This window comes from Semicossyphus pulcher, unplaced genomic scaffold (genome assembly GCF_022749685.1).
Source record: "Semicossyphus pulcher isolate SPU_LCO1_2020_fin unplaced genomic scaffold, fSemPul1.0.p SCAF_14, whole genome shotgun sequence".
NCBI lineage: Eukaryota > Metazoa > Chordata > Actinopteri > Labriformes > Labridae > Semicossyphus > Semicossyphus pulcher.
In genome coordinates this window covers 715,602-735,000 of record NW_027211648.1, presented here as the reverse complement: position 1 = coordinate 735,000, position 19,399 = coordinate 715,602, and the positions used below count along the sequence as shown (strand labels likewise).

Here is a 19,399-nt window from a genome sequence, read left to right as displayed (position 1 = left end):
GATTTAGTGCAACAGAAAAGTTCAAACAGAAGAAAAGTTAAAAGAAGCTCCACAGCAACAGAAAAGTGTTGAAGCTGAAAGTGAAATGAGACGAGCGGCAGATTCAGCTCTCAGAGAACCTACCAACGTGGAATAATCCAACAAGATCTCCTGCAAGACACAAGACAGGGTCAAAAGCTGCTTACTGGACACGGACCGAACCATCCTCGACATGTCGCCGTTACACAAACTAACTAACCAATCAAAGCAGCAGCAGAGCAGCGGCTCCTGTGTTCTGAGAGCTTAAATCAGTGTTTTTATGAATGGAGTCTGGTGTGTGTGCAGAGAGCGATGTAACGTCTGTGTGTGGTTTAAAAAAGGTCTATCTCTGTACGGATCCTTTCTGTATGTTAGTGGACGGGCAGGTATTTAGGTGTAGTTCAGGTGTAGTTCAGGTGTACTCACACAGAGTGCAGGTACGAGGCTGGCCAGATTGACGTGAGGCGGTGAGAACATGTGCAGCTGCTGCAGACAGGAAATGGACCTGGCCTGAACCAGACAGTCCGGACCGCCCTGCATCACGCCACATCCCACCAGACAGCTGCAGCGCAGAGCGGAGACTGCTGCACCTTCACCTGAAACACACACACACACACACACACACACACACACACACACACGTCACTGCTGCACCTTCACCTGAAACACACACACACCTCTCAAACACGTCCCTAAATGTCCTCTGCGTGTGTTCTCAGGTGTGCTGTGAGCGGTACCTTGCAGGTCGGGGCCCAGGCAGGTGACGAGGGCGTGCAGGCAGCGTCCCAGGCTGTGGTGCACCTCAGGGTGGGTGGGTGGAGCCGACAGCAGCAGCCGGAGCACCAAGGTGAAGGACGGCTCGGCGTGGGCGCGATACAGCCCGCCGGACAGGTCGATCACCAGAGACAGACTGTGGAGGGACCAGGTCTGAACCCGACACACACACGCACACACACGCACACACACGCACACACACGTACAGGTAGGATCAGGTGTGACTTTAGGTTCGTCTATTTTTCCCACAGAATAAACAAGAAACCTCACATGCTGCTTTTAGGGCGGATGTTAGCTACAGACAGATGTGGATTAAACGTATGTGTACCTGGACCTCAGGTGAGGTGCTGTCTTGGCTCAGCGTGAACAGGACTCCCAGGCAGGTGGACAGGTGTTGAGGTGAGCTGATTCCTCCAGTGTAGCGGTACAGCGCCCCCAGAGCCAGAGCGTAGCCACTGCGAGACGCAGCGTCCCGAGCCGTCTTCAGTCTGAACAGTCGGGATCAAAGAGAAGCGTGAACACACGACAGACGAACGTTTACGATTATTTTAGGACGACAAAAGTCTTCAGGTATGTTTTTATCACCTGAGGAGACACAGGACGAGATCGACAGAGAGCTGATCACACTGATGTTCAGAAACATGTCAGATCTGACCCCACGTGAGGTAATGAGGTCATAGAAAGCAGCATGTTCTCTGTCAGTGATCCGAAGCTCCAGAGACTCAAACACTCTGTGAGGTTTTTGGATCCTCTCACTTATTTTAAGCTGTTTTGGACTATTTCTGGTTGTGAGTATTTTTGGATCCGACCTGATTTGTTTCTGCTGCTGCGACTTTAAGATCACAGACAAAATGAAGTTTCAGACTTCTTTTTCGTAAACGAGTGTTCCCAAAGATCCTCTCCTGCAGTGAGAGTCCACTCCAACACTGACGTGAGCATCTTCAGGCTAACAAGGGGGAATAATACATTAATATATGAGGCTGTGTTTAACCCCTCACCTGTCGAAGCAGAGCAGGGAGACAGAGACGGTGAAGCCGGGGTCTCCGACCACCTGAACCAGCCGAGCCAGACCTTCAGCAGCCAGGCAGCGCAGCAGAGGACTGACGCTCTCCAGCGCCCCTGACAGGAGAGACAACGCCGGGGAGCGGATCTCCTCCGGACCCAGAGACCCTCGAATCCCCCCCTGATGCTAAAGAGGAGGAAACAGTTGATGATATGTTTTTAAGCTTTCAGAGGGGCAGAACAACTATCCATCCATTATCTATACAGCTTGTTTAGGGTCGCGGGGGGGTTCACCTGGACAGGTCACCTGTCAATCACAGGGCTGACACACAGAGACAGACAACCTATCACGCTCACATTCACACCTACAATTTAGAGTCAGACGAGCCTAACGAGCCTAACGAGCATGTCTTTGGACTGTGGGAGGAAGCCGGAGTACCCGGAGGGAACCCACGCATGCACGGGGAGAACATGCAGACTAACACAGAAAGGAACCCTACGTCTGAACCGGGAACCTTCTAGCTGTGAGCTGTGTGAGGCGACGGCGCTAACCACTGCACCACCGTGCAGGCACAGAAGAACTATAATTTGACATCGTATCGGTCCTGTACGTACGCTCTTACTCTGATGCTGACAGGTGTAGTACCTTGAGCAGACTGCAGAGGGCAGCACAGACGTGTGTCTGCACCGTCTGCTGCCGTTGACCCTTCAGCTGGTTCACTGTGTCCACAAACTGCTCCAGTATCTTCACCCTGAGACGCAGAGGGAACGTGTTATGGATGATGAAGTTTACATTTGTGGAGATGAGGTTCCTCCTAACGTGTGAACACTCTTCAGTCCCCTCAATGCAGAGGACAGTGTGTTTCTAGCTTAACCTCTGATGTCATAAAGTCATTCAGACATTATCTGTAAAAACGTCTCGTCTCATCCTCTCTGTATTTTCTCATGTTGGTGGTTTTTTACCCCAAAATGCTTTTAGAAAAGAGGACGCAGGTTTAAGAACACTGCAGTTATACTGCGGTCCTGATGCAGGTGGCTGCAGGTGAGTTACCTCTGAGCGGAGATGATGTGGGGGTAGAGTGCACCAAAGAGGCGGACGGTGGCGGCGGTCAGAGCGACAGGAGGAGCAAGAGGAGCGGGGGCGTCGTCACTCCTCTCACACAGGCTGAAGGCGTCGTTGTCCAGAGAGCCTCCTCCCACGCTGCTGCCGTGCAGCTGAAACCAAACACACCCTCAGTTACTCACCGCTCGCCTTCCCGAGGTGGACTGACTGATTCATAAAGCTAAAGTCCTGCTCGCTTTCCACATGTCACCTGTTCCTCGATGTATCTGTGGTCGGTGTCGTGGAGGGCGGGGCCAACCAGCGGCAGGTCGTCACGGTGACAGAGGGGGGGCAAGAGGGTGAGCTCTGAACACGGCTGGTTCAGGTTGTCCTGACCCGACAGATCAGACACCAGCTGGTTCATCACCAGACCAAAACTCTCTGCAGGAGGAGGAAGAAAGAAAGAGAAAAACATCAGCAACTAACACTGACCCTTTCAAACCACACGACACCTGGAGCCTGAACAAGGACAGAGGAAGGACAGGTGTAAGGGAAGGAAGGAGAGGGGACGGGAGAGCAAACAAGTCCAGGACCAAAAACAAAGAGAGAAGGTACAGAAGCTGAAAGAGGAAGGGACACTTAGAAAGGAAGGACTCGTACAGATGAGGTGGGAAGGAGGGAAGAAAGGAAAGAAGGAAGGAGTGAAGGAGGAGAGTGGTTACCTTGGTAGGTGTGAGGAGGCAGCAGAGCGAGCAGCTCGTAGACTCTCAGTCTGTAGACGACCGACCAGCTGCGAACAGAGCTGCCGTAAGACCTGAGGAGGGCCGGCAACCTGGACACACGCACACGCACACGCACACGCACACGCACAGACACAGACACACACAGAGACAGACAGACAGACAGACAGACAGACAGACACACACGCACACGCACAGACACAGACACAGACACAGACAGACAGACAGACAGACAGACACGCACACGCACACGCACACGCACACGCACAGACACACACAGAGACAGACAGACAGACAGACACACACGCACAGACACAGACACAGACAGACAGACAGACAGACAGACAGACAGACAGACAGACAGACACACGCACACGCACAGACACAGACACAGACACAGACAGACACAGACAGACAGACAGACAGACAGACAGACAGACAGACAGACACGCACACGCACACGCACACGCACACGCACAGACACAGACACAGACACAGACACACAGACAGACAGACAGACAGACAGACAGACAGACACACGCACACGCACACACACAGACACAGACACAGACACAGACACAGAGACAGACAGACAGACAGACAGACAGACAGACAGACACACACACACACACACAGACACACACACACACGCACACACACAGACACAGACAGACACAGAGACAGACACACAGACACACACAGACAGACAGACAGACACACACACACACAGACACACAGACACACACACACACACAGGGAGTCAGTGTGAGGAGCAGAGCGTCGCACACGTTCTGTATTTAATGTGCGTCACTCTGAGGGACTGACTTGGTGAGCAGGGCCACGGCGCAGGCCAACGGCGTGAGCAGGCGGCTGATGACATCATCAGTGACGAGCTCCCTGCAGTGCAGCAGCAGGTTCTTCATGGCTGCTCAGACAAACAGTCGTTGTATTGATCACGTTAACCGACCACTGACATCAATCTATCGACGTGTATCTAAACTCTGTCATGACGGAGCCTGCGGGTCGTTTCTTTGTGTGTCAATGAACGCTGTATGTGTGACGGTAAGCAGACGGTATGTGATTTGTAGCGCAGGGATACACAGGTGTGAGACACGATGTAAACTGACCACAGAGCGCCCCAGCACGTCCCTCCAGCGTAACCTGCCACGTAAAGTAGTCCCCTCGCCGCAGCTCCATCTCCTGCTCCCTGAGAGAAGCAGGAAACACACAGCGCCACAGGAGGAGGAGACGGGACAGGTGGTGCTCCACGACAGCCGGGCCTGGAGACACACACACACACACACACACACACACACACACACACACACACACACACACAGTTAAAGAAAGAAAACTTACACTGTGAGGGCTGAAACTTTTGACTGATTGAATATTTTTGGATCTTCACCACTAAAAGACTTTGATGTGTTAGCATGTTAGCATGTAGCATTCAGGATACGTACCGAGAGTGATGAGAGAGGAGACGAGCAGCCAGCCGGCCTGAGTCCTCTGCAGAGAGATCCGGCTGTTCTGAGAGGCTGAACGCAGCAGGTCTTCAGCCAGACCCAGCACCAGCTACACCACACACACACACACACACACACACACACACACACACACAGTAACTTAGATGTCAATAAAGGCCTGGTGCTCTGCACTTTAGGTCATATGTTATGTAATGCTACATTATGCTAGCTTTTTTTACCCACCATGCCTTTGGTGTGTGGTATTCCCAGGGGGCAGTGCTGCACTGCGGCCACCAGGGCGGCGACGGCGGCTCCGTACCCGGCCACAGCTTCAGGAGAAGACTTCAGCGCCACCAGGCGCTCGGCGCAGCGATCCAGCAGCAAGGAACCCTGGGACGGCATCGCCATGGCAACGCAGCGCAGGCACCAGGCGGCCGCCAGAGAGGCCGAGGAGACGGGGTGGAGGAGGACGGAGATCACCGTGTCCAGGAGGGCTGCACGGGCAGACGAGACCATCTCAACTTACAATACCTTCATCGTGTTTCCCTTTAGCGACGTGAGATTCTCGTTTAGAGATTATTGAACCAAATCTGACACCGAAACTGTCAGAGTGTGTCTGAGGGTTTGAACCTGCTCCATAAAAACACATGGACACTGACTGACCACATGAAGCTGCTATGTCTTCTGTTTCACTGCAGAGGTCAAACAGAACAAGTAAACACACGATCACCTCCTATTACAGCCTGTCCTCCTCCTCTCCACTCTTCTGTTTCTACAAACTACTCTAATATCTACATGTGTGTGTGTGTGTGTGTGTGTGTGTGTGTGTGTGCGTGTGTGTGTGTGTGTGTGTGTGTGTGTGTGTGTGTGTGTGTGTGTGCGTGTGTGTCAGACCTGTGCTGCTGTCAGTGAGGAGGGGGGCAGCGGTGGATCCCAGTCCCTGTATGAGTCCTCCCAGTTCCAGCAGGCAGCAGACCAGCACGTGCTGACTGGCCGAGACGTCTGCAGACGAAACTCTGGTCTCCACGTTCCCATCAGTCAGAGCTGCATCTAAACACAGATGAGCTCCTGCTTATTTGTAAATACTGGCTTCCCCAGTGTAACATGATTATTTATTAATATAAAAACAACAAGCTGAAGGTTTCATTCTGAAGGAAAGTTTCTTTCCTCTGCTCACCGATGGCTTTTTTCTGCGCCGCCACAGCGAGGCAGAGCTGTTTGGCGGCGTTGGTCTGAGCCTTCTCTCCCAGCAGAGACCCCAGCGTGCTCCTCAGGATGAAGGAGACGCAGCGGCGGGTCACCACAGCGTCGCCTGTCGTCTGCGTGGCCCTGCCGTGGGACGCCAGCTCCATCAGGAGGGACAGGAAGGCAGGGAAGTTCGCCTCCAACCAGGAGCCGCCCAGGGTGGAGACGAAGACCACGCAGGCCTGAGGAGGAGGAAGAGGAGGAAGAGGAGGAGTAATTGACACGCTCGTCAGTTAAGATAAATCAAACTCTGATTTAATGGTTTGCGTGAGACCCGCCTGTGTGACTCCGATGCGGACGTCCTTGCCGACGGAGCTCGTCCCTTTCAGCATGTCTCCGCTCGCTCGGAGGAAACCCGCGCCACCGCGCAGGAATCCCCCCGTCAGCAAATCCATCACCTCCTCCAGGGAGCTCCGACCCCGCCCACCCAGCCTGGGGGCTGCTGGGAAAAAAACACTCAGTTTGATCTTGTTTTTTATCTTACGTGTGTTTTTCTGTAACTTTGTGTTGGTATAATATATTCTGCTCAGAGATGACGCTGACATATTATTGCTCATGACTCAGCTCATCGTACCGGCGGGCTGTCTGGGCTCCACAGCAGCAGCCAGCAGAGTTCCCAGCAGTTGGGAGACGGACACTCTGACGTTGTAGTTGGATCCTTCGAAGGCTCTGAAGCACAGCGTGGCCACATTCTCCAACTCGCTGGTCCACAGGAACACGGCCTCCCGCTGCAGCTCCAGCAGACACTGACAGGAGGACATGAGAGGAAAGAGATGTACGTGTAGGAGGAAGGGGATGATGGGCGGTTTGTAAACGATCAGCAGGAAGTGGTTGTTACCTTGGCGGCGGCGCAGCGTACGGCCATGGATCGGTCCGTCAGACAGGCTCTCGCCGCCTTGTAGACGTCACGGTGACTCGACACGGCGCTCATACCTAAACCTTGTAGGATCTTCTCCAAGCTCAACATGATCTCATACCGACCCTGAGACTGACAGAGGGAGAGGAGAGGGACCTTAAACCTTTTAACTGAGAGCTTCATGTAAACACAAGCTTCATGAGAACTGACAGAGGCAGACCTCGGCGCTCTTCATCGCCTTCAGCAGGTTGGCCAGAGTGTCTTTGAAGCAGCCGACGATCATCCGACCGAGCTGCTCAAACAGAGCACCAAGACACGCAATGGCTGCCCTGACGCACACACACAAAGACACATGTTGTACATCACGGCAGCACTGTTTGTGAAGTTTGTCTGAAACTAAAGTGAAGCTTTGTTTCATTGGTTTCATCTGACAGCAACAAAAACACCTAAACTGTATTTCCTGAGTTTCCCTGTCCCTGTGCTGGAAGACAATTTGAGTATTTGAACTCGGATGCTCTTTTTTCCCATCTTTCCTGTGTGCCCTGAACACACTCTGACTTACAGCCGGGTCGGGAGGCCTGACGGAGAGTCGTCTTTGCTGCGAATGATGTCATTGAACCTATCCACCATTAGGCTGGCAGAAACGGGGTCTCCCAGGCGATACAGCAGGGCCAAGCAGTGGGCAAGCAGCCAGCGGGCCGGCGGGCCGGGGGAGCCAATCAGAACGCCCGACAGCTGGTCGATGAGACGCCGCTGGTTGTGTTTGATGTCGGCCTGAAGGGAAGAAGAGATTCTGGTGTTTGTAAATCTCTGAACATGTGACCGTTTCAAACGAGGAGGCGGAGCAGCTCTCACCCTGTCCGTGGCCGGCAGCAGCTTCTTCAGGTGGTTCAGCCATTCAAAGATGAACTCTGCCCTCTGATGTTCACCCAGCTGACCGCACGCCTCCTCGTTCAGCAGGAGGCTGTGAGCTCGCTCCATCCTGAACCTCTACCAGGACTCCTCCTGCTCTTCTTCTCCTCCTCCTCCTCCTCCTCTCAATGAGGGAGAAATCCTCTGTACCGCTTGGTCATTCTCCTGAATCCTGTCGGACACAGAGGAGGGAGAGGAAACAAGCGCTTTTGAACTCAGCAGTCGGGTCGAGCTCCAAGAAGCACAGAGTAAAGCCACAGACTCTTCCTGCCTGTAAACAGCTGCTTAATTCAACATTAGTGACTCATGCTCCAAAACATCTGGATCCTACATTTCCCACAATGCAACTCAACACACTGTTGTAATTAGAGCCGCTCTTTCAAACAGACTGTTTGTTTGATCTTACACTGAATGTTTTCACAGACTTTTCTCTGGGCTGTATTGTGCTGCGTTCACGTGCACATGAAACCAGACTGCACCGTCCGTCTCATCTGTTAAACAGCTCTGTGCTCTGTGGGAAAAACTCGACCTGGAAGACAAACAGTGAACTAAACAAGCTGCACTGAGAGACTCCAGAGTCCTGAACAGACCGGCTCAGTGTTCGAGTCCCATTCAGAGCCAACAGAGCGGATCGGACCGGAACAGGACGGGAGAGAGGGGGGCGCTGGCAGCTCGACCGCAGATGCTGCTGAGAGAGAGAGAGAGCTCCTCATCAATTATTCAACAGCACAACTCTGTCTCCTCCAGAAACACACACACACACACACACACACACACACACACACAGAGATCACAGAGACGCAGGGAGACTCTATAAATAACCTCCTGTCCCACAGAATTACGGCCTCTGATTCAAACAGACGCTTTGTGCAGGAACATTTAATAAACACATCCTACAGACAGTCTGCTGCAGTATGTGTGTGTGTGTTTAAGAGAACTAGAGGATGCGTGTTAATCAACAAAGTCAGTTTGAAATTAAAAACGTACTGACGCTGAGCTTTCCTTAAGGGGATCAGAAGACGGCCATGATGTTACAGATCAACATGTTTGTGTCAGAAACCTTCTGAACAGAATATGAACATGCCGGCTTCCGTAGACGTTCGTGTGTAAGTCTATGAAAGCCGTTTGAAGGTGGCCTTTTGTGACTGAAGCGCTGAAGTGTTTTGTGCATCCTCGTCTCCTCCGTGTGAACGGGAACTCACCCTCCGCGTGCTTCTCTTGAAGGATGTTTTAGCTCCTAAATGCATCGCAGAGAGAAAGAAGAGTTTACGGAGGAGCTTTGAGCGAGGATGCACAGATGTAATCCCTACACAAAACTTTTTGGGACCACTGACCTTCAGAAAGACATCTGATGACTTCACAGCTGGAATATACAAACCATGTACAGAAAAATCAAACAGCACAAAATGACACCAAAGCACGGAGGTCCCCGACTCCTCTCTACTCGTGTCCCCTTCTTGCATCCTCTCCTTGCATCTCAGATAGCATCCTGCCCCTGTGGGGTGAAACCGTGGGTGGGGACCAACATAGAAACCTGAGGAGCCGCTGGTTGCAGCTACGTGTTCGTGCTGTCCGTTATAATCAATTACATTGACCTGTGAATCCCACCCATATCTGATCTCATGTTATCATACATAAAAAAGGAAATTTACTCTGCTCAGAGTTCAGGCCGGATTTGGATCTCTGCAGATAAAACCATCACGTAAACATCCACTAAACACTGAAACCCTGAACAGACCGAGTCCAAGAGGCTGTTTTTCCCTCCTGATGAATGATTGTGATGCTTTTAAAGGTGGGACTCAAATGAGAGGAAACACCCAAACGACTCGAACCTGCACCCAGCCCGTCAGGATTTAAAGCCCACCTTGTTATACCTGAATCACGTCCACCAGTGATGTCACGGGGTACTGAAAGACCCTGTAGTCCACATGTACATGACAGCAGCTACTCCGCTCTGCAAACTCATTTTATACTCTAGTTAGGATTCCGAGTCTTTAGACTTAAATGTCTCCTTTACACTCGTTAAACTTTTACTCAGAGGAAAAGGAGGTTTGTGTGTTATAAAGCTCCCTGACTCAAATATCAGACAGGCTTGTTGACACATTTCACTGAGCATTGATAATCTATGAACAGGTCAAAAACCAGCAACAAACCAGACTTCAAGACCTCAGTCACATTCAGATCCTGCATCCTTTAAATATTGAGCTCCATCATCACGTCCCAGCTGGTCTATGTGACCCTGAACTCCAGTTAGAAATCTTCCTGGTTTAGCTGAAGTTTCCACACTCACTACATCCGTCACATCCGTCACATCCATCAGATTCACTTTTATTATACAGAAAAGCGCGTAGAGAGTCACCTGGATAACAGACACATAAATGGACCTACAAACACATCATTAACGAGGACAACCTTTAATAGCGTATGCTAGCAGCCGATATAAATACACAACATGTCTCTGTCCACCTACATAAATTAATAAACAGCTTCTTCATTGATGTCTTAAAACTAGACCGCAGGCTATCAGGATCCGCTGCTAGCATCGGGTGGCTAACCGGGTTAGCTAACGTGCAAAAGTTTAGAGACAAACCGATACAAAAGCGGGAATGTTTACCTGTTACTGTCCGTTAAAAGTCGTTCATCCGTTCAGAAAAGCGTAATTCCTAAAACACTTGAGTAGCACGTTAATTTGAGTTTATTTTGATGCTCTATAAGTCACCACACAGACAGCTGAGCCGCCCGCGACCGAACGACCCGCAGATAGTCACAGTCAAGATAGCGGAAATCATTACAGAAAACATCCGGTGGTAAGTCTTTTCGAAATAAAGCAATATATTAATAAAGAAGGCTTGTTTGAGAATCAAACATTTTAATCATCATTTTATAATTTTTCCAAATGTATATTGTACCAATTCAAAATTGTAGGAAACTGTAAGTACAAAGAGTTACTGTGTGATTCAAATATTCAACTAATAAAGAATTCCTGTAATTTTGTTCATAACATAACTGAAGGATATAAAGTAAATGCGTAATTGACTCTGGTCAAGACTATAATGAATGCATTTAAATACATTTATTACAGTTCATTTTTGATTGTGTTTATTCGTTATAGTTACATCCGTACCAAATGTCTTTTTGACTTTAAGAGCTGAAAGTATATCGCGATGAAGTTAGTTAGGAACAATTTAGCTTTTATTTTTTCAACTTCCGGTCACACTTGCGCTTTCGACCGCTGTCTTAACTGCTCCGCTGGCAGTATCAAGCCGAGTAACGAATCATCAAACGTCTGCACAGCCAACAACAAACTTCAACAGCGACAGTGTGCCCTGTTTCAGGTCTCACAGGCAGAACTCGTATACGTCGTTTTTTTATATTGATTTTGTTTTATCTCTGCGCTTATCTGTTTTGTTCTTCTATTGTATTTATTTTAGTATTTGTGAAATATTGTGTATGTGGATTCTCTTGGTTGTACAGCACTTTGGTCAACATGAGTCGTTTTTAAATGTGCTCTATAAATAAACTTGACTTGACTGTCAAACCAATAAAGTGAGGTAGATTATTCGTAGTAGGAGTTAGAGCTGGGGTCTGTCGACATCTGCATAAAAAGACGGACAATGTCCACAGTAGAGATGTGCCTGTTAGTCAAACTAAAAGGCTTAATACACTGGAAACATCTATCCAGAACGTATGGTCGATAGTCGAGCAACAGATTCAGGGTGGGCAGTTCCACCATGACAGACTGGACTAGAAGTTTCCAGCAGCCCGTAACAGACACCTTCTCAAACAGTGTCACAGACAGAGGGCTTCGTTCCTCGTTTTAGCAGGACAAAGTTCCACTGAGTTCTTCAGAGATTTGAATCGTTAGCGGGACGGGGGCTGATACTCCGAAACTAGCTAGCAGGCTAAGCTAGAGCTAGAGCCTGTTTACATTCGAGATAACACCAGAGCTAACGGCTAACTCTGTCTGCAGGGATGTTCGGTTGTTTGGTCGCCGGCAGGTTGGTGCAGACGGATGCGGTGCAGGTCGCCTCGGACAAGTTCGTGTTCAACTTGCCGGACTACGAGAATGTGAACCACGTGGTGGTGTTCATGCTAGGCACGGTGCCGTTCCCCGCCGGGATGGGCGGCGCAGTCTACTTCTCCTTCCCGGACCCGGCGAGCGGTGGCCCGGTGTGGCAGCTGCTTGGCTTCATCACCAACGACAAACCCAGTGCCATCTTCAAGATCTCCGGGCTGAAGGCCGGGGAGGGCGGCGCGCACCCCTTCGGCATGATGGCCGCCTCCCCGTCGCCCTCCGCGGCACAGGTCGGAGTGTCAGTGGAGGCTCTGGAGCAGCTGTCCCAGCAGGTCCCGGTGTCCAGCGCCGCCGTGTCCACGGTGGACTCTTTCCTGCAGTTCACGCAGAAGATGCTGGACAGTTTGTACAACTTCGCCTCTTCTTTCGCCGTCACGCAGGCGCAAATGACGCCGAACCCCACAGAGACCTTCATCCCGTCCAGCTGTATCCTCAAGTGGTATGAAAACTTCCAGAGAAGGCTGGCACAGAACCCAAACTTCTGGAAGAACTGATGAACGCAGAGACACTGGAGGAGGATATTACAGACTCAGACCAAAGACTGGACCTCTCAGTGCCTGCAGGCTCTAATAAAAGTCTCCGTTTTCACCCAGCTGCGTGTCTGCCTTCATCTCTTAACCTCAGCATCTACAGCAAACACTTAATGAGGAGGAGGAAGGAATCACTGAAAGACCTTTTCCTGTAGTGGCTAAATCATAAAAAACATAAATGAGTGTAATTCCTGTTGTACGTCATCCTCTGACAGAACTCGAACAGTTTGCACTATCTCCCAAAATCACCTAAAATCACCTGTGCAGTCTACTTCCAGCATCAGTGTGATGAAGTTAGCAGATCTTTATATGCACAGCTCGTTTTCATTTAAACTGACTCATCTTTTCTTAAAGCCCCTGGAAACTCAGCTTGAAATAGCAAAAATGCATCTATGATATCAGAGCTGAGTGTGTCATAAAGCATCCACAAAAATAAACGTTCAGAACCACCAGAAAAATCTTCTTGAAAAACAGCTCGTTTGGCTGTGCAGACGACTTCTCAGGACTGTGTAGGCGTGGCAGCTCCCGTGTTGATTGACACCTGCCGGGGTCCGCCTGTCCGAGTTCTCATGGCAACTGTCAACACAACAATGGCGCATGGGAAAGCAGTGTTTCCTCTAGGATTTTTTTCAGCAGCAGGGTAGAGGGTGTTGTACCACCCAGGTATGTGCGCATGTGCACATCATATCAAAACTATTGCTGTCAGGTGATTAAAAAAATGAATCTAATTAATTACAGGCTTTGTAATTAATTTATTTCAATTAATCTCATATATCAATGATTTCTGTGAGGAGCACGTCACATGAAGACTGACGGTTATTTCTTACTTCCACACTTTAATCTTTAATTGTTCTCTCTTCTTCACCTCATTAAGTTTTAATTCACAAACTACTTTAATCTGATCACTTTGCTTCAGTCCCCCAGCACACCTGCACCTCTGCTCTCTGCACCGCTGCTGGCCCCGTTAAACCCCCCCGCCCCCGCTTCTGTCTGTCTCTCTGTCTGCTGTGTTGACTGTCTTCATCAGCAGTCTGTTTAATTAAGTCACAAAAGTTACATATTTTCTATTTCGCAATTCAGTTCTCACAGCACGTGAGTCGCGTGTGCACGAGGGACGTTATTAATGACGTAGCGATCTAAACGATCGATCGTTACCAAATGACATCACCTTTTATAAGCTTTATAAACCGCGACAATCAATGTATTTACAGTAGGGACGTACGGAGTTAGACAGACAATATCTCCTCATTTCAGTATGATATTGTGCAGCTTGCTGGAGGGAGATCACCAGGGAGCTGAACGTGTGATACTGAGCGCACAGCTGATAGAGGCACGTGGATCGTTTACACTGCGTATTAGAACTGCACATGTATGTCGATGTCAGCGATGCGGAGCGGACCCTCTTTTGCCGTTAGAAGTAAACTGGTCCCGCTGTTGTTTATGTGGTTGCCAAGACTTCACGAGTTCACTGTTTCAGTGCTCTTCCTCGATGAGGAGAGGATGGACGATCGTTGATTTGAACCTGAAATCTCCAAAGAGTCGTTCAATTACAACTTCTGAAGCAGCGGCTGCAACAATTCATTAAATGTATGTGGCGGAAACGCTGCTGCTTCTCTAAGTCTGCCGCATTTAGAAAATAAAAGAATGACACGTTATCATCTCAGATGGTGGATGTGCACCCGGGGACAGCACACACAGGCATGATGGGGGGGAAAAGGCGATCGTTAGGTAACTGCAACAGGTGTGTGCAGAGATGTTCAGGGTATGTGGACACGAGTTAGCGCAGACTCAGAGCGAGGGATAGATGGCGAGCCCACAAGTGTTATTGCACCTGTGAGGGCGGGGCAACTGCTGTTGATTATTTCACGATTGGTTGGAGAAAATTTATGACGACATAAATATCTAAACTGACCACGCCCAATTTAACCCCAGCGTCAGGGAAGTTAACAAAGTAAGAATGGCAAAAACTCCAGTTTGGATTAAAAGTCATTTCTAAAACTTGTAACATGCTTACAAGTGTGTACATAAGACTTTAGACTGCATAGTGAGAAGGATTTTGTGGATTTGGGTTTCCAGCATGTGCACCCTGTAAACACGACAATAACAGTAAAAATACAACATTTAGACAAAATAAAACTAACTTGCAATAAAAGATAAGATGAGGAAGAAGCTCAAACCTGCAGATCACAACAATATGAGATAACGACGTTTAAAAGCAACACAACTCTTAATCTGATCAGGACTGATTCAAATCATGAAAGCAGTCCTATTCCAGAGGCTGTTTACACAAGTCTGGTTGGAAGACAAAGACATTTAAATATGTGAACATTTTCCGAACACACAGGCAACAGAAACAGGCTGTCCAGAAACATGGCAGGTAAGATTATGATTTGTAAATAGACGCTTCAGCAACCTCCAGAAAGTTGGTTGTACAAAATCTTCTTGTATTTCTACAATGCTGTCAGCCACCAGGGGGCGCTGCAGCTGCTCCTAGAGTATAGTAATAATGTCTAACTGAGGTTTAACTGTTTTATCGTCTGATACAGTTTATGATTAATCTTCTTCTCTTACAGCAACATGTTCGATCCCTTTAAGACGCAGCTGCTGTCAGAAATCTCTCTGCATGGATTCAGATTTCTTAAACACACTTTTTCTTTTCTTCCACTTCAATTCTCACTTTCTTGTCCAGAAAATGATTAATTAGCCTGTAAACTGTAATCAGAGCGGATGTGTCCAGCAGAGTTTTGGTGCAAGAAACGGGACGGAACGAAACGGGAATCAGGAAACCTCAAAGTCGGAAGTTCACTGGAAGGGGGGGGGGGGGGGGGGGGAGGCTCCTGCAGATAAGCTGTTGCATAAAAGCCACGCACTCACTCTGAGGCAGACATACAAGCTGCATTCTTCCTCTTTTACTGACTTTATTTTGGAGTATTAGCAGTCAGGATGTTGCAGGAGCTGCTGCTGTCCGGGGCTCTGTTAGTCGGACTTTATTTCCTTCTTCACATTGTTTTCAAGATGCCAAGATGTAAAAGTGCTGCAAAGTTACACGGGAAAACTGTCATCGTCACCGGTGAGTTCACAGCCTGCAGGTCAAGCTGCCTGCACGAGATAATGACACTTAAAGAGACTGCTCAAACGAGGAGCTATTTCAAATATGCAGATTAAAACCAGCAGCTGAAACGTGACGCAGTCAGTCTCACACACAAACACTCAACAGTTATAATGTCTTAGAGGCCTGAGGGTTCATCAGTTTAGATTAATGGACTTCACAAACGACCAGTTTCTAATAAGACCGTTTATAAGTTCTAACATGAAGAATTTCCTGAAGCTTCAAACATCAGTTTCAGACCTTAAAACACACTTTGGGTTTCCTGGTCTTTGCTGACAGTGTTTGTCCTTTTTATTTTAGCTGTTACAGATGGCCCGGCAACACAAACATTTAGAGGGTTCATTTTATACTTTTACACCTCAAACTTATTTTAATATATTTTAGGGTCTAAATTACTAAAAGGTCCAAACAGTGTGAATGTCTCCAGTAGATGTGTTCGTCCTGCAGCAGTGAAACAGGCTGTAACGGCTGCAACATAATCCTTGATGGGTCAAAGGTCGTCCACTAAAAGTTCTTGTTGTTTCCACTGACAGGCTCAGATTGTTATTCTCAGTGTGTGACAACATGACAGAAAGGATCCCTACAGAGATAGACCTTTTTGTTACAGAGGAAGATGATTGTTTTAACCACACACAGACGTTACATCGCTCTCCTTTTACCTCACAAGCTGTTAAACCAGCTGACAGGTCGAGATCTGACAGGTCGAGATCTGACAGGTCGAGATCTGACGAGAAATGTTTCTTACATTGTTGATTAAAAAGTGCCCTTAATGACTTTGTCCATCCTCACCAGGTGCAAACACGGGCATCGGTAAAACCACAGCGATGGACCTGGCCAGGAGGGGGGCGAGGGTGATCATGGCCTGCAGGGACAGAGGCCGAGCTGAGGCCGCCATCAAGGACATCATCCAGGTAAAGACTAAATATAGCTCAAAGTTTATGACTTCACAGGACACAGATTTAATTCTACAAGAATATACCCCATTTGTTTTAATTAAGTCATGTGTGGCGTCGGTCAGTGACATTTTTAATGTGTACACTTTCATCTGGTGTACCTCAGGGCTACATGCTCGGTCCTCTTAACTTTTGTTTTGGTTGTATATTTTACAAATCTTAATTAATTTGCTGATGATTTGCAGTCGTAGATTTCTTTCTCTCTGTCAGTTTTAGGATATTTGTCTTTAAAAAAACAACAAAGTTCAAAAGCACGAAAAAGACTCCTGATATAAAATTTAGACACTACATTGGGACCTAACAGAGCAGGAAGGCAGGAAACTGTCCTGTAAGTGTTCTATGGTTTCTAACCTCTCCTTGTTGCTGCTGTGATCAGGAGACAGGTAACGACCAGGTGGTCTTCATGCAGCTCGACCTGGCCAGTCTGCAGTCTGTTCGCTCATTCGCTGAAAACTTCCTCCGATCTGAGTCCAGACTGGATCTGCTCATCAACAATGCTGGTCAGCTTTCAGTCCTCGTGACTTCCTGTGTCTACAGAACATCAACATTTCTTATGCAAGACGGATGAAAAGTTTATAATGTAAAAAATGGTTATTGTCACAATTTAATAGTTTCAAGTTTGTATTCTACCTGTTGCAGCAGATGCCAGACGTTTCAGCAAATAATCCATCACGTTTGCTCAATACTTAAATCTTGTATTCATGACTTTTAGTTCACATTTATTTCTAGTGAGCTTCGTGTTCAGATCTCTCTGCTCACTTGCAAACTAATGTTCATGCAGATTCTCATTTAAAGGCATCAGCTGCCAGTTTGTCACCTTGCAGATGTGAGCAGCTAGCTAGCGAATCAGGCTAATCTTTGCTCCATGAGTTGGTCAAAAGATGGTTTTTCATATTCAACAGAAATACTTGATGTTTAAACTAAGCTAAGCTCATGCTATCGGTGGAGGGAACACTTGTTTATGGATGTAGGTATTAGATGGGCAGACATGCTAACAGTTGTAGCTTGCATTAGAGCAGATACACGTCACTTACACCCACGTCCATGAATCACTGTCCATTTTCAAATAGATATTCCTAAATTCCCATTTTGTTGCGTTAATGCCAAACCTTCCCTAGTCTTTGTGCTAAGCTAGGCTAACCATCCTGGACATATCTCTCTACTGGACACACAGTTCTAAATATCCTCTGACTCTGTGGCTAACTATCATTTCTTAAATGAAGGGATCTTTTTAGGCGGAAAGACGGAGGACGGCTTCGGGATGATCTTTGGGGTCAATCACCTGGGTCACTTCCTGTTGACCTTGTTGCTCCTGGACCGGCTGAAGGCGAGCGGGCCGAGCCGTGTGGTGACCGTGTCCTCTGAGGGGCACAAGGCAGGGAAGGTGGATTTCAACTGTCTGACGACTCACAGAGATTTAAGTTTGGGCAGCAACGACTTCCTGCTCTTCCAGAAGTACTGCCACAGCAAACTGTGCAACGTCCTCTTCACCATCGAGCTCGCCAAGAGGCTGGAGGGCACCGACGTCACCTGCTACAGCCTCCACCCGGGTCAGTACACAGCAGCTTCATGTATTTATCAGAACTGCTCTTAAAAACATTTTCATTCAATCTTTTGTCACTGAAACTGTTTTTTTCTTCTTCATCCAGGAGTCATAAAAACAGAGCTCGGGCGTTACACCGGGTTCTTGTGGAGGCTCGTGATGGCGCCCATCGCTACCCCTTTCTTTGCGGATGCTGAGTCCGGAGCTCAGACCACCCTCCACTGTTCCCTCGAGCCGGGCATCGAACACCTCAGCGGACACTACTTTTCCCGCTGTTCCCCGCGTACCAACCTCAAGGCGAGAGACGAGGCCGCGGCCAAGAAGCTGTGGGAGCTCAGCGAGAGTTTCTGCGGTTTGTCCTGAAACAGAAAATAAGCTTTGTTTTTCTTCCCTGTGAGTGATTTAAATAAAGAACATTTTTTTAAGAGCTTTGTGCTTCCTTCACCTGTGCTGCACTTTGGCCATTCATTAAAATTGAAAACTCAAGAGTCTGATTGTCCTTGAAAGCATCACTGCAGAGTTTCAAACGGTCTCTGCTCTCGGCATTAAAACCTCATTGTGATAAATATTGATTAACAATAACATGACCGTGACTAAATGTTCACATACTTCCTCATAAGGCCACATTTATTCTTCTTTATCTGTATTATTCTGATCTCATATCTGCTCCCAGAAACATGGAATAACAGACATGTGGTTTTAACTGTGTAAACTGACCAAACGTGTGTTCAGAAAAATCACCAAATGTTTTAACTACTGAATAAAATGTACAATAAATATATAAAACATCATTTGAGATATGTACCATTTTATTACCTAATGTAGGGGTGTACAATACGGAAGCCCTAAGAGGACATTCATCCATCCTTTTTACTCCCTGAGCAGTTTCAGATGTTTTCGACTCGTTCATCTCGAGATATGAAAGCTGGCAGAAAACAGAGCAACAGGCTGCTCGCTGTGACGTCACAGAGCAGGACGCCATGCTGCTCGCCCACACTGATGAGGTCAGGTCGGCCTGTTTCTGTGTTTGGTGCTTCTGCAGCTCTGGAGATACAAGTTACCGTGGTGCAGCGCTGTTATCTCGAGAAAAAGAGGTACGACGAGATCTCCAGAAAACATTCCTCGTTATCAAAG

General features: G+C 48.1%; 3 protein-coding genes across 4 annotated transcripts in view; 2 read left to right on the top strand and 1 right to left on the bottom strand.

Annotated features, from left to right (window-relative positions):
• The window catches only part of heatr5a (HEAT repeat containing 5a), a 21,954-nt gene extending 11,151 nt beyond the window's left edge, over positions 1-10,803 (bottom strand). The window contains exons 1-22 of the mRNA XM_069661211.1: positions 10,670-10,803; positions 7,999-8,227; positions 7,706-7,917; positions 7,364-7,472; positions 7,126-7,275; positions 6,862-7,033; positions 6,566-6,729; positions 6,220-6,469; positions 5,937-6,092; positions 5,286-5,536; positions 5,040-5,151; positions 4,704-4,856; positions 4,402-4,501; positions 3,559-3,668; positions 3,108-3,277; positions 2,846-3,009; positions 2,441-2,546; positions 1,791-1,981; positions 1,121-1,280; positions 756-945; positions 445-614; positions 124-150 (exon numbers count right to left, since the gene is read on the bottom strand). Coding sequence (XP_069517312.1) covers positions 124-150; positions 445-614; positions 756-945; positions 1,121-1,280; positions 1,791-1,981; positions 2,441-2,546; positions 2,846-3,009; positions 3,108-3,277; positions 3,559-3,668; positions 4,402-4,501; positions 4,704-4,856; positions 5,040-5,151; positions 5,286-5,536; positions 5,937-6,092; positions 6,220-6,469; positions 6,566-6,729; positions 6,862-7,033; positions 7,126-7,275; positions 7,364-7,472; positions 7,706-7,917; positions 7,999-8,124 — 3,243 coding nt within the window. The 5' untranslated portion in view covers positions 8,125-8,227; positions 10,670-10,803. The remainder of the gene's footprint in view (positions 1-123; positions 151-444; positions 615-755; positions 946-1,120; positions 1,281-1,790; positions 1,982-2,440; positions 2,547-2,845; positions 3,010-3,107; positions 3,278-3,558; positions 3,669-4,401; positions 4,502-4,703; positions 4,857-5,039; positions 5,152-5,285; positions 5,537-5,936; positions 6,093-6,219; positions 6,470-6,565; positions 6,730-6,861; positions 7,034-7,125; positions 7,276-7,363; positions 7,473-7,705; positions 7,918-7,998; positions 8,228-10,669) is intronic.
• Positions 10,804-11,798: 995 nt separating this feature from the next.
• On the top strand, positions 11,799-13,313 carry hikeshi (heat shock protein nuclear import factor hikeshi). Its single transcript, XM_069661210.1, has one exon. It carries the CDS (start codon positions 12,028-12,030, stop codon positions 12,622-12,624), a length of 597 nt encoding a protein of 198 aa, XP_069517311.1. The 5' UTR covers positions 11,799-12,027; the 3' UTR covers positions 12,625-13,313.
• A 2,222-nt stretch (positions 13,314-15,535) lies between these two features.
• LOC138590822 (dehydrogenase/reductase SDR family member 13-like) lies at positions 15,536-19,038 on the top strand. 2 transcript variants are annotated; one of them, XM_069661208.1, is made up of 5 exons: positions 15,536-15,730; positions 16,562-16,680; positions 17,099-17,222; positions 17,958-18,272; positions 18,372-19,038. In XM_069661208.1, the coding sequence occupies exons 1-5, from the start codon at positions 15,604-15,606 to the stop codon at positions 18,626-18,628; spliced, it is 942 nt and encodes a 313-aa protein (XP_069517309.1). In that variant the 5' UTR covers positions 15,536-15,603; the 3' UTR covers positions 18,629-19,038. The 2 variants fall into 2 exon arrangements, with proteins under 2 accessions (XP_069517309.1, XP_069517308.1); XM_069661207.1 differs by having other exon boundaries at positions 17,946-18,272.
• The last annotated feature ends 361 nt before the right edge of the window (positions 19,039-19,399 follow it).

Bases quoted from the DNA above. Each gene is read 5' to 3' on its own strand.
- hikeshi (XM_069661210.1), top strand. From the start codon at position 12,028: ATGTTCGGTTGTTTGGTCGCCGGCAGGTTGGTGCAGACGGATGCGGTG.
- LOC138590822 (XM_069661207.1), top strand. From the start codon at position 15,604: ATGTTGCAGGAGCTGCTGCTGTCCGGGGCTCTGTTAGTCGGACTTTAT. The intron at 17,223-17,945 runs GTCAGCTTTCAG...TCTTAAATGAAG, and splicing joins TCTGCTCATCAACAATGCTG to GGATCTTTTTAGGCGGAAAG. The intron at 18,273-18,371 runs GTCAGTACACAG...TTCTTCATCCAG, and splicing joins CTGCTACAGCCTCCACCCGG to GAGTCATAAAAACAGAGCTC.